The sequence below is a fragment of the Phalacrocorax aristotelis genome, chromosome 1 (assembly GCF_949628215.1).
Source record: "Phalacrocorax aristotelis chromosome 1, bGulAri2.1, whole genome shotgun sequence".
NCBI lineage: Eukaryota > Metazoa > Chordata > Aves > Suliformes > Phalacrocoracidae > Phalacrocorax > Phalacrocorax aristotelis.
In genome coordinates this window covers 57,768,709-57,781,720 of record NC_134276.1, presented here as the reverse complement: position 1 = coordinate 57,781,720, position 13,012 = coordinate 57,768,709, and the positions used below count along the sequence as shown (strand labels likewise).

Here is a 13,012-nt window from a genome sequence, read left to right as displayed (position 1 = left end):
CCACAGGATATGTGGATGGTAAAGGTTTACAGAGATGCAAAAAGAGACCAGATGCACTCATTAAAGAGACATTTATGTCTGACTGGCAGGTCCTTGTGCTGCATGTGGCTAGCACTGATGCTTGGCCACCTTCTGCTCTCCTCACTGCCACCCACTTTGGCTGCTGTTGGAGGCATACCAGCTCCAGGGTGACCGCTCTGCGTGTGAAGAATATTTTTAAAACACCCCATGGATTCACAGCTTTGAGCAACAAACAGCACACAAGAAGCAATTTGTACCACGTAACACCCCGTTTTATCAGTCCTACCAAATCTAGGTGCTGCACTGCACATCTGCAAATGCAACGTACTGCCATTTATTTACATCTGCTGGCATGCTTATAGACGTCTTTCATTTGCAAAATGCTTCTGTAGCCCATCTGCTAAAGAAATAGAACAGTCAATAAAATAACTGTAGCTGTCATATGCCTCTCATGTTGGAATATAAAAGCGTCGTTGGTGCCTGCTGAAGTGTTTACTGTTATAATGAGGTATGTTAAGTCTGAACTATAGGGTAGTTCTATAGGTACTATAGTACTATAGTACATATAGTACTATATATATATAGTACTATATGTACTATATAGTACTATAGGTAGAGTCCTACGGTAGAAGGATGAGCCCCCCTCTGGAGAAACCTCCGTTTCTCCATTCATGATAAATGAAGCAGAGAGCCTAGGGTGGGTCACAGTAAACAGCCAGATTGCGGTTACCTAAAACCAGGCGAGATGACCACCTTTCTCATCCAACAGGGCAGAGCAAAATTTCCTCAACAGTGACATAAAACCGTACCCCGAAGCAGTTCAGCGCAAGCTCGGGTGATAGGTACACCTCTGCTTTTGAGTCAAATCCCGTTCTTACTCCTTATTCTTCACTCGGGCAAAACCCAAGGGATGTCAGTAGGAAAAGGGCTTTATGAAAATTTCAAAAGGCGGTTCTTAGTTTATAAAACCCAGGTCTGAAGAAAGCAGTCTTGCTTTGTTGATTTTTGCTATAGGCATGGAAAAGTTGGCTTTTACTGCTTTTGATGGTATGTAATGTATTTCTTGTAGCACACAGGTAAAGTGGGAGATGAAGACTGGCAAGGAAGCTATTATTTTTGACAGGTCGAATTTATTGACACTGTTAGTAGCTAATTGACACATTAAAGTGCTGAACCATGAACATATTTACCCAGAGGTCCTCGAAACTTTTATTTATGTCTGAACCTCCTAGGAGAAACAGTAAATATTCACCCCAACCAAAATAAGCAGCATATGCTAGGAACCACACGGCTGAAATTCAGCTGTTCCTGAAGGTCAATACACAGTTTTAGAATAGGTAGAGGGTAGTGAGACAGCAAGAAATAATTAACTCACTCACCCAGAAATCATTTTCAATTATAAACAGCATGAGCTGGAAGACTGCTCAGTTCTGCTGAATGAATAACCTTCCTCACTAAATATTTCACCGAATTGGGCCGGCCAGCCACAGCAGGACTTGTGTCAGTTCACCACAGCTATCACCCAACTGGTACACATTTTTAAAACAAAATGTATGAAAAAAGATTCACCACCTACATCAGTAACATTGAAGAGCAGAAGACTCTATTCGTCCCACTAGGCTGACCGGAGAACTAGGAAGCATGAAAGGCTGAAATCAACCTCTTCACCAAATCCAGTCTCCTATTGCTTGGACCCTATGTTAAAATAATGTATAGCATTTAGCTGTAAGAGTAATTAAGATTTTTCATTCCTTCTTAGGAAGAAAGAACATTACATTGCTTCCCAAGGCTTATAATGAAGAGAAGTGTAAGGGGAAGCTGCCTATTTCTTCACACTCCTCCACTCAAGACCAAAGACTGTCCCCTTTCCAAATATGTATTGTCTGTATACGCACCACCTCCTGTAGGAAGCTTGCCATGTACATGTTGACCACCCAAACGAAGCTCCCAAGCAACAAAAAGCCATATGTTTTAAACAGACAAGCAAACATGCATTACTCATAAAGTCATGTTTAGCAGCATTCCAAGAGAAGCCTATTTCAAGGTGGGTTTTTTTTAAACAAATGTGTTTTGTCTTGCATTCAAATTAATCTTGTTAGATCTTCATCTTTCTTCCCTCACTGCTCTCACGCTTGCCTCTCATGCTCACAAAGAGTCAGGAGGAATTCATATATTATGACACTCAGAGAAAAAAAACGTATGCAAAGTTCTGGGGACTGTCACTTTCACAATAAATGCCTCCGATGGCAGCTTGCAGTCTGCATCACATGAAGTATAAGAGGTTGCCTTACAGATACAGCACAGATTCCTTCTAAAAGTACACACCCATTGCTTTTGTACGCTTTCCTAAGCTCTAATACCCTCTTTTAGCTCATAAGTAAATTTTTGTTCAGCTCTGTTCTTCCAAAAGGTCATCAGATCCACTGCTGGAAACAGGATAACTGATACGTCCTCTTTCGGGGAGGTAGTTTCATCACTAAGTTTCTACCTATGACCAGTAGCGCACAAAAGTAAACGCAAAATGATCCTAAGTCCCACAGAAAGCGAGAATAGTTTTGCTTGCGTGCAGAATGTGGGGCTGAGCCTTTAACGAGGGCTGGCCAAACTCATTTCTTACACAGGAATGCATACAGGTGGAAGGGAATCACATGCAATTTTCTCTGGCAGCCGCCCCTGTGGAGCGATGGCCTGAAAGCCATCGGGGCAGCCCCGCTGCCTTGCCACCCTTCGGCAATCTGGGGCGCGCGGTCCAAGACCACTCTGTGATGCAAGCCAAAACAAGGGTAATGGGGAACCATCTCCAGATCGCTCCTGACCCAAACTACGATGATGTTTCTGAAGAAGGAAGGGCTTCTGCACCCCACAGGAGTGCCGTGGCAACCAGCATGGTGATACCTTGATTTCATACGCCCTTGTTTTGCCCTATCCTCTGGAGGACCTGAGTGGTCTCTCCAGACAAGAAGTCCGGCAAAACTGAGAGGTTTCTGATTTGACAAAAAAAAAACCAATTTCTGTAGAAGAGGAACTGCTCTGCAAGGCAAATCCTCTCCAGTTACATGAGGAAGGAGTAGAAGTGAGCCACCTCTCCCTGGGACAACAAAAAGAGTTCTAGTAATTTCCCAGCCCTGCCCTACCATTTCAAGGAGAGCAACACGTTATCCCTACATGGTATCTCGATAGGGTTATTGTTTCTGCTCACAAATACTTCAGGGAAAGCAGGAAGCCAGATCTCCCCTTTTTTGTGTCTTCTGAGTCCCCCCACCTGAGGATGGAGTAAGAAAGTTCCCATGTCCCCCGTCACAGGGAATGGGATCCAGCTTGGCCACGTAAGTCTGTGCAAAGAGGAAGGGAAAGGCTACTTGAGAGCTGAGGCAGATTCAGCTTCATGCTGACTTACGAATCCTTCTAAGCTATGCAAGATGCACTGCAACCCTGAAGTACGTTCCTGCACTGGGGAAGGGTTAGGGCAAAAAGGGGACATACCCACCCACTGTCAGGAGGTAACGGGTTCCCAGCAAAGCCTGGAACCGCAAGGAAAGGAGTGTGGGCTAGGCTGGCTACTGAAAGGACCTCTGGTTGTGGCGGCTGCCCCTCCACCCTGTCCCAGCTTGCCTGGCCTCTGCTGTGGGGGTTACTCCCTCTCCAGCCTGCCTTTCACACACATTGCGCCTGAGTACCAGCTTCTGGCCCCACAGCATTTAGAGACGTTATTGAGAAACACTGAAGCCGAACTTCCTTCCACTACGGATGAACTGTCTGGCCGGCAGGATGGGATAAGGCCCTTCCAGATGTTCATTTCAGATTCACTTCTGTCCAGAATGAGTTAGTGCTCAGATGGCTGTTTCACTGTGCAGGAGGTGCTCAGAAAGTCATTCCTTGGGCAAGTGGAACGTGTTACCCAATGCATAAGGTTTCCCAGACTTGAGTTTGGAGGAAGGGGTGGTAAGAACTTTGCTGTTGTGTTTCTTCTTTTTGGAATTTTAATGCTGCTAAATCTGCACAGTTTGTTTGTAACTACACTCTTCTTATTCTGAAAACAGATTAACCCAGAACTAAAAGAAGAGCGAAACAATAGCTTTGGTGGATCCGAAAGGTTATGCACTGGTGGTCACAGAATCACAGAATGGCAGGGGTTGGAAGGGACCTCTGGAGACCATCTTGTCCAACCCGCCCTGCTTGAGCAGGGACACCCAGAGCAGGGGGCACAGGAACGCATCCAGGCGGGTTTTGAATGTCTCCAGGGAAGGAGACTCCACACCCTCCCTGGGCAGCCTGTGCCACTGCTCTGGCACCCTCACAGGAAAGGAGTTTTTCCTCATATTCAGGTGGAACTTCCTGTGTTCCAACTTGTGCCCATTGCCCCTTGGTCTGTCATTGGGCACTACTGAAAAGAGCCCAGTCCCATCCTCCTGACACCCACCCTTTAGATATTTATAAGCACTGATGAGATCCCCCCTCAGTCTTCTCTTCTCCAGGCTGAACAAACCCAAGTCTTTCAGCCTTTCCTCATAAGGGAAACTCTATAACATTCGTATGTCATAAGGATCACTCTGTGCCTGCCTGCACACAGACCACAAGTCCTTGCCCAAGCCTGGAAGGCGCATTCTTGGCTGCTACGCTTGGCCATAGGGTCATGACGCTGACAGAGTTGACCCAGCTCTGCCACCCCTTCAGAGGAACTGGCAAATCCCTCTGCTGCCATGGGGCTGGGTCAAAAGAAGGTCTGGCGTACGGTACTTCTCCATCTGAGGGAAGCATCCTGCAACAGTGATGCTTAAAGGTTGCCCGTGTTATCACTTTTTTGTGTCTTGACCTCTTTTAGCCCTTTGTACATACAGAGGTGAAAGGTTTTCTGATACTGATATTAGTTAGCGTCATGATAATATTAATCCCTGCTATGATATTAATCTCTGTTAGCGATTTGATTAACAGACTTTATTTTCCTTTTAAACAAATCTTTCACACCAAAATCCACTCCCAGACTCCAACACAAAGGGAGCATCTGGACAACCAGACCTGATTTTTAGGGAGCATCAAAGCCACTGGGACCCTGTAGAGTTTATTCATTTATGACCATAAAAACATGGAAAAGGTGCCACCTTTTTAAAAAACCCAAAAACCTTTCCTCCCTTTCTTTACAGTCACTCCGGAGTCTATAAACCGATGCCATCCACACTTTCCCCGTGACTACCAGCCGTAATCATGGCAGATTTATCAACTGAAAGTTTAGTCGGGAAGATTCCTTCCCGCAGTGACCCAGTTTCTCAGTAGGGCTTCCTCGAAGGGCAAACATGTTTCCCCTTAACCAGGGAAGAAAGGCAGCACCAACTCGGTTTTTGGTGTCAGGCACTACAGCAAAACTCTCAGCTTCGCTTCAGAATAACACTGCCCCTAAAACTAAGCCAAGCTATGCATCACTTTTGCATACCTTTGCATCCCTCACTGCCCCAAGCTTTTACGTTGTCATTTGTCAATGAAGTAATTACAACCCAGTTAATAACCACTTAGGAAAGTCAAAAAAAAAAAAAAGAAAAGCAGAGGAACATTAATTAAAACAAAATGACGCAAAGGCTTGTTCTTCTCCACCGACCGTTGCACAGCTGGCAAAACCATCAAAAAGAGGAATGTCACGACAGTCAGAAAATAAATGGGCGAGAAAAATCTGCCTGCATTCTTCCTGTGTCAAATCCACACGCACGGAGTCTTCCGATGAGGGGAAAAAAAACAAGCAGGTAGCAACGGCGAGAGAGGCCAAGGCGGCCGCTTCGGCACCAAACGCAATCTCAACCGGCGGGTTTTAGGGGGAAGAAAAAAAAACAACCTTCCCACGGGCGTGCGAAAGCGGCGCGCTGCCTCCTGCTACGGGACGCCAGGGCCCCTGCCCACGGGCCCGCGTGGGAGCCGCCCCCCCCGGGCCCCGCTCGGCGCCCCCCGGCCCGCCGCTGCCCGCCCGCCCCCGCCGGCTCCGGGGCCGACCCGGACACCCAACCCCCGCCCCGACTCCCACAGACCGGCACCGGGAGCGCGGGGGTTTGGGATGGGGGTCGGCGGGAACCTGACCGTCCAACGCCAGCATGGATGGGAAGTCCTTGCAGTTGGAGACTCCGGTGGAGTCGGTCACGCAGGTCTTCCAGAGGTTGGCCCAGAAGGTGGCGGTGGTGATGACCGTGCCGTCGATGGTGGACACCTTCCAGTAGTCGGTGGGTAGCGTGGAGGAGACCAGCACCCAACCGGAGATGGTCAGCAGGAAGGCGATGATCTCCGCCGACGTGCTCGCCATGGGCCCGGCGGCAGGCAGCGGGCGGGCAGGGAGCGGGCAGCGGGCGGGCAGGCGGCGCGGAGCCGCGGCGGCGGAGTCCCGGCGGAGCCCCGGCGGCGGCGGGCGGGCGGGCGGAGCGGGGCGGCGGCGGGAGCCCAATCAGCAGAGGGAGCTACCGGCGCCCCCGGGGCCGCCCCCGCCTCCTCCCGGCCCCGCGGCGCCCCCCCGGGGTCCCCCCCCACGGCCGCGCCCGAGAGGCGGCGGCGGCACGGTGGGAGGGGATGGCGGCGGGGGTGGCGGGGGGGGTGTTAAACCATAACACCCAGACCCGAAAACAAACAGCGACGCGCCCTGTAATTAGGGTTTCGTGTCTCCTTCCCCTGCAGGTTCGCGTTGCGGGGCACGGGGCGGGCTGGCAGCAGCTCGGCGGGGCTTCCTCGGCGTTTTGTCAGTAGTTTCGGGGTCGCATCTCTTTCTGCGGGCGGACCCCCCGCCCCGGCCCCCACAAATAGCCCTGCCGGGGGGGGGGGGGAAGGGGGGAGGGGGCTTAGTTTTGAGCAAGGCTTGTAGAATACAGGTGTGCTCCGTAGTCGCGCAAGGAGGTAAGCTTCTGAAGTGCGTGGCAAGGTTTTTTAATCCTCTGACTTTCAGCTAGCCTCCTGTTGTTACCCGGTCACAGACGATATACCTTTTAATAGCTGGTTTTGCAGCGGGAGGTGATGAATTTGGGATTTTCTACCTCCGTCTTAATGCACCGGCATTCGAGCCTGCAGCTCGCAGGGGAAAAGTTATCCAGCGCGGCTTCTCCTCTTGGTCGAAGCTGTTTACTTTCCACATCAGTAGTATATTTGCCATTGATGTGGAAAGTACACTGCCGGTCTTTACTTTCCTCCTATCTATTTCAAAACTATTGTTACACTTTCTAAACCTTTTTGCCAGACGGGCAATCGCTGAAGGATAAGAAGCCACATTTTGATTATTATTCTTATGATGAATGTGCTTTGGTTTTGCTGTGTGGACACAAACCCGGATGCAATCACATTATAGACATTAAAAAAAAAAAACAACAACAAAAAAACCTGCTAGAGTTAAGTGTACCCGTGGATGTGTGTCAGAGCTCAATGGGAACCGGCTGTTTGTAAGTCTGTTAATGCCCCAGTGGGATAAAATGAGGTCCGCAGCAGCGTTTGCCCGCAGGTGCACACAGAGGTGCTGGCAGGGAAGAGGGAGAGGGGAAAGCAGGCACTAGGCTTGTGTGCATAGCAGCATTGGGCACAGAGTGTGCTACAGCTCCCATTCCGCCTCTGTGCCAAGATCTCCTCTCCTCTCCTCGGAACAGAAAAGAGAGAGAAAAGAGGAAGGGTCTGGATGTTGGTGAGCCACACTCTGCTATGGTGTTGGGCTGTGGGCAGAGCTCACTTTAGGGCACAGAGAAGTGCTTGTGAGTCAACAAATAGGGGCATGACTGTAGATCCAAGTCTCAGCTACATGACGTTATGATCTAGTTATTGTAGCGCATGGCAGCAGAAAGGAAAAAAAAAATTTTTTTAATATTTTCCCCCATCTTGGCACTTTGAGGTCTTGCAGACTGGATTTCTTTTGGTGGTGGAAAGGTAGGTCAATCCAAGCAGCTCTCAGCTGGGATCTAATCCAGTCTGAGGTAGGAGACTTGAGTCCAAGTCTGGGTCATCATGTTTTCTTGATGTGGGGAGCTCACCTATTCTTTTGTTGATAAAGTGGCTTTGGTTGGTTTAAAGCTTGTTGAATCCAGGGACTAGTGTCTGGGCAAATTTTGGCTGGGGCCCATGCAAAGTTTTTGGTGTGCTGCCACGCTATAACCAGGAGGCTGGAGCAAGTGTTGAAGGATAGGAACACAGCCTGGGGCCTTCTAGGTCTGAGTCTGAGACATGGGGAAGAAGAGGAGGAGGAAGAGGAGCTTCCTTGCAAGCATAGGCACCCCTTCCCAGAGGTGCTGGGGAGGGGGCAGGGTGGGTGGGTAACCCTGCTCTGCTGAACCTGCTGTGGGCTCTGGCTGTGATCTCCAACAACCAATTCTGCTGTCCCAGACTGCTCTGCTTTCAGCAGAGCTGGCCTTAGGGCTGCAATGTGCAGTGTGGGTCCATTTCTCTCTGTCAAGCACCCATCTACTGTCAGGGACTTCAGAGGGAGTCCATGCAGGTGGCTTAGGACAGATGAAGTTAATTCCATCTCAAACCCACTCTGCCTGTGAGCAAGGACCCTTCAAGCAGGGCTAATTTATACGTACATTCCCTTGTAAACCCTGTTTTATCCAAAACGATGTAAAGTGGCCTCAGCATACATGAGACCCAGGCTCACTTCAGCTTCAGGGAAAAGCTTGTCTTTCCTACTCCTGACGCTGCTGCTTCTGAGGGTAAACATGTTACTAGTCCATTTGTTACCATCTCTCTCATCTAAAATGGAGAAGACATTGGGCTTCTGATCTCATCTGTGGTGGTGTAAACCCAAATGACATTGTGCACAGCTGAGTATTCACCCCGGGTTGGAGGGTAAGGGAAGTTGCGAGAGATACTCTTCCCCTGTGGCATTTTCTTTGTGTTGGCTGGGATCTGCAGGGATTAGATGTTGGAAAACATTCATCTGTGAGGCTGGATATCTCCCCTTATTCCATTTTCAGCTTCTCTCTCATGTGCAACTCTAAGTCCCCCTGTCGTGAGCTTAACTCATGCGTCTTCCAGCTTCCAGTTTTCCAGAAAACAATAGTCCCCTTTCTCCCCATAGCTGTGGTGGGAACTTAACATCCATATGAACACATGCCTTTAACTCCCTCCAACCTCTGTCTTCCTGCCACCGTAGCTCTGGCTTTGGCTTCGCTTACTTGGCTTTCTTAGCTATTTTTAACTTGTGTAAAAGAGTGAAAGACTTGGCCTTTGCCTTTTTTCAATTTTTTCCCGTGTTTTGGGACAAGCTATGACTTGGGAAATTTTTTTTTAAGTTCCTCAGAGCTCTTGGGACTGATTCCTCTTCTTTTTTGTACGTAAATTGATCGGATCATTGCATTAGCACTGTTTTGTGCTGGGTCATTTGAATGATTGTAGATTTATTGTCTCAGACTGGGAAAGAAAGGTGCTTGCAGCTTTTTGTAAAAAAACCCCTTGTGGTTAATTTTTTTTGTGTGTCAAGTCTTATTGGCTCTTGGGCATAAAAATGGCATTTGGGGCGAGAATTATTAGTAAGTGTTTAGAATAGCACTATTTCAGTTGGAAGGGACCTACAACGATCATCTAAGCAACTGCCTGACCACTTCAGGGCTGACCAGAAGATAAAGCATGTTGTTAAGCGCACTGTCCAAATGCCTCTTAAACACAGACAGGCTTGGGGCACCGACCGCCTCTCTAGGAAGCCTCTTCCAGTGTTTGACCACCCTCTTGGTAAAGAAATGCTTCCTAATGTCCAGTCTAAGCTTCCCCTGCAGCAGCTTTGAACCATTCCCACACATCCTGTCACTGGATCCCAGGGAGAAGAGCTCAGCACCTCCCTCTCCACTTCCCCTCCTCAGGAAGCTGCAGAGAGCGATGAGGTCGCCCCTCAGCCTCCTCTTCTCCAAAATAGACAAGCCCAAAGTCCTCAGCTGCTCCTCACAGCACATGCCTTCCAGCCCTTTCACCAGCTTTGTTGCCCTCCTCTGGGCACATTCAAGGACTTTCACACCCCTCTTAAATGGTGGGGCCCAGAACTGCACACAGTACCCCAGGTGAGGCTGCACCAATGCTGAACACAGCGGGACAATCGCCTCTTTTGACTGGGCACGCTGCTGACTGATATTGAGCCTGCTGTCGACCAGCACCCCCAGATCCCTTTCTGCAGGGCGGCTCTCCAGCCACTCCTCTCCCAGTTTATACTTGTGCCTGGCATTACTCACTCCTAGGTGCAGTATCTGGCATTTCAACTTATCATAGAATCATAGAATCGTTAAGGTTGGAAAAGACCCTTAAGATCATCGAGTCCAACCGCTAACCTATCACTGCCGAGTCCACCACTAAACCATATCCTCAAGCACCACATCTGCCCTTCTTTTAAACACCTCCAGGGATGGAGACTCCACCACCTCCCTGGGTAGCCTGTTCCAATGCCTGACAACCCTTTCAGTGAAGAAGTCTTTCCTAATATCCAACCTAAACTTCCCCTGGCGCAGCTTCTTAAATTTCATGCCATTGATAATTGCCCAATGCTCCAATCTACCTAGATCCCTCTGCAAGGTCTCCTGTCCCTCAAGAGAGTCAACAGCACCTCCCAGTTTGGTATCACCAGCAAACTCGCTAATGGTGCATTCCACTCCTGCGTCCAGCTCATTGATAAATGTATTGAACAGGACTGGTCCTAGGACTGAGCCCTGAGGAACATGGCTGGTGACTGGTCACCAGCCAGAGGTAACCCCATTCACTACAGCCCTGTGAGCTCTGCCCTTCAGCCAGTTCTTCACCCAGCGCACTGTGAACCCGCTCACCCACAGTTGGACAACCCGTCCAGAAGGGTGCTGTGAGGGACAGTATCAAAGCCTTGATTGAATCCAGAAAAACTGCACCCACCACCTTCCCTTCATCCACTAGGTGGGTGGCCTTATCATAGAAGGATATCAGATTAGCTAAACACGACTTTCCTTTTGTGAACCTATGTTGACTGTGCCTGATGATGGCATTATTCTTTCAATGCCTTTCAGTAGCACCCAGTAGAATCTTCTCCACAATTTTTCCAGGAACTGAGGTTAGGCTAACAGGTCTGTAGCTCCCTGGGTCTTCCCTCACACCCTTTTTGTGGATTGGAATAACATTGGCTAGCTTCCAGTCAGCAGGGACCTCCCCAGACTCCCAAGATTTTTAAGCTACGTATATCTACAAATCAGAATGGGGTATTATTCAATAGTTGGATTTTTATAATGTACACATTTTATTGTATGGCTATGTACAGAAGAGTCCTTCAGATATGGTTTTGCTCTCAGGTCTGAAATACAGGATATTATTTTAGCTCTTGCAGGATGAAAATCACAAGCAATCGTTATTGCCTCATAAGTTAAACATGGGATGACAACAGCATTTGTTCTGCAGCCAGGATAAGCAGGCTAGGGTCGTCATGCCTTTGTCCCTAAGTAATTTTTCTTGTAATTTTACCATGCATAGGTTGGGCAACTTGAGACTCTTTCCTGGCTCTGTTGTGTTACAATTTCCAGGATGCCTGGAGCACTTGTGCAAAAGAAAAAAAACCCCAACTTTATTTTTCTAAGTCTGAAGGACAACTTCCTTGTTTGATAGGGTTTTCCTGAGAAAGTAAGGCGGGCATGCAGGGAATATAGATAGGCTTTTAAGAGCACCATCACCTGGGCAAGGTCAGGTCTGCTGTCAGTGATAGATTCAGGGAATACACCTCAAATTGCTGTATGTGCTAGGGGAGATTAACACAACTGTAAAACGAGGAGGCTTGCACGGTGTTCTGCATTGCGCAGAACAAAAAGCGCCGCCTAAAAAACAAGCAATCAGATCCTTCTCTCCAAAGGAGAGTAGACAAAGGAATGTTTCTGTGTCACCTAAAAAAAAAAAAAATCCATCAGAGTGGGAACATCAGTTAATAATCACCAGTCTTTGCTAGGATCACCACCGTTGTTTTTCTTAAGCTATCAGAAATTGAATTAAATTTAATTACTGCACATCTTTTGTAAACTGCCAGGACAAGAATGATTTTAAGCTATGTGGTTCGTATATTACATAACATAAGGTAAAAAATTAATAGGAAGTGACAACCCAGAGTGTTTTAAAGGAGTGAAAAATTGCATTCCATGAGCCAATAAACTTTCCCCTCTCCCATTCTGTGCACCGTGTTTGGACATTACAGACTTTGTTTCTTGACACTGAGATTAATGTATTATTTCTTTTTTTTTTTTTTTCCCAGCTCGGCTTAATTTTGTTGAAAAAAGCCTGTGTTGTTCCCTGAAAGTTTGTAATACAATGCTTTTAAAAATAGATCTAACCTGTTTAACAAACTGAGCAGGAAATGTGAAGAAGTGCATCTCCTACTTTACTGGAGGTGCATTCCACCTGGCCAACAGCACAGGTGCAGCTCTTGGCATTCAGAAGTTCCCTCCACATCAAACTAAGTTTTGCTAAACCCGGGTAGGTCACAGTGGAAAGGAGGGAAATTTTCAGACTGATTTTTAGAACCTGTGGCCCTAGGTAGTGCGATCTAGAAAGCGTTTGCAAAATAAAAGCATACTGTATCTAATGGAATTTAAAAGGATTTAATCGAGGTGGGAGGCAGATAAGCAAATGTCTTTCCAGAGCAGCCACTGTTCAGAAGCAACCCTTGCAGTGAGCCATAAAGATGAAGAGGTTGAGTCCTGACTGGTGGCTGAGCTGCAGGCTGGGCTTGAGACCTTGGTGTTCCCAGAGCGGGAACGCTTTCCCGAGTGCATCCTCTGCCCTCGTGTGCCGCAGCTGCTCTCCGCTATTCCCTGAGCACTTGGTCGATCTGGGCACAAGGAGTCTGTCATCTTTTACGGGCACCAGGACAGCTCCCAGTCGGAGGACCCAGAGAAGCTGGAGCCGACCCTCTGGGAGGAGCACAGCAACAGGACAAGGGGCCTGAGTTGGAACACGGAAAATTCCCATCAGGTATTAGGAAAAAATTGTTCACCATGAGGATGGTCAAGCACTGGAGCAGGCTGCCCAGAGAGGATGAGGGATCTCCCTCCATGGAGGTGTT

At 48.3% G+C, this 13,012-nt stretch overlaps 1 protein-coding gene across 2 annotated transcripts in view; it reads right to left on the bottom strand.

The window, feature by feature from the left end:
- CLDN10 (claudin 10) overlaps positions 1-13,012 on the bottom strand; it is a 61,532-nt gene that overhangs the window by 8,812 nt on the left and 39,708 nt on the right. The window contains exon 1 of one of the 2 annotated variants that reach the window (XM_075089717.1): positions 6,082-6,386. The exons of the other annotated variant lie outside the window; for it this stretch is intronic. Coding sequence (XP_074945818.1) covers positions 6,082-6,301 — 220 coding nt within the window. The 5' untranslated portion in view covers positions 6,302-6,386. Of the gene's footprint in view, positions 1-6,081; positions 6,387-13,012 lie in introns of those variants that run through there. 2 annotated transcript variants of the gene reach the window in all.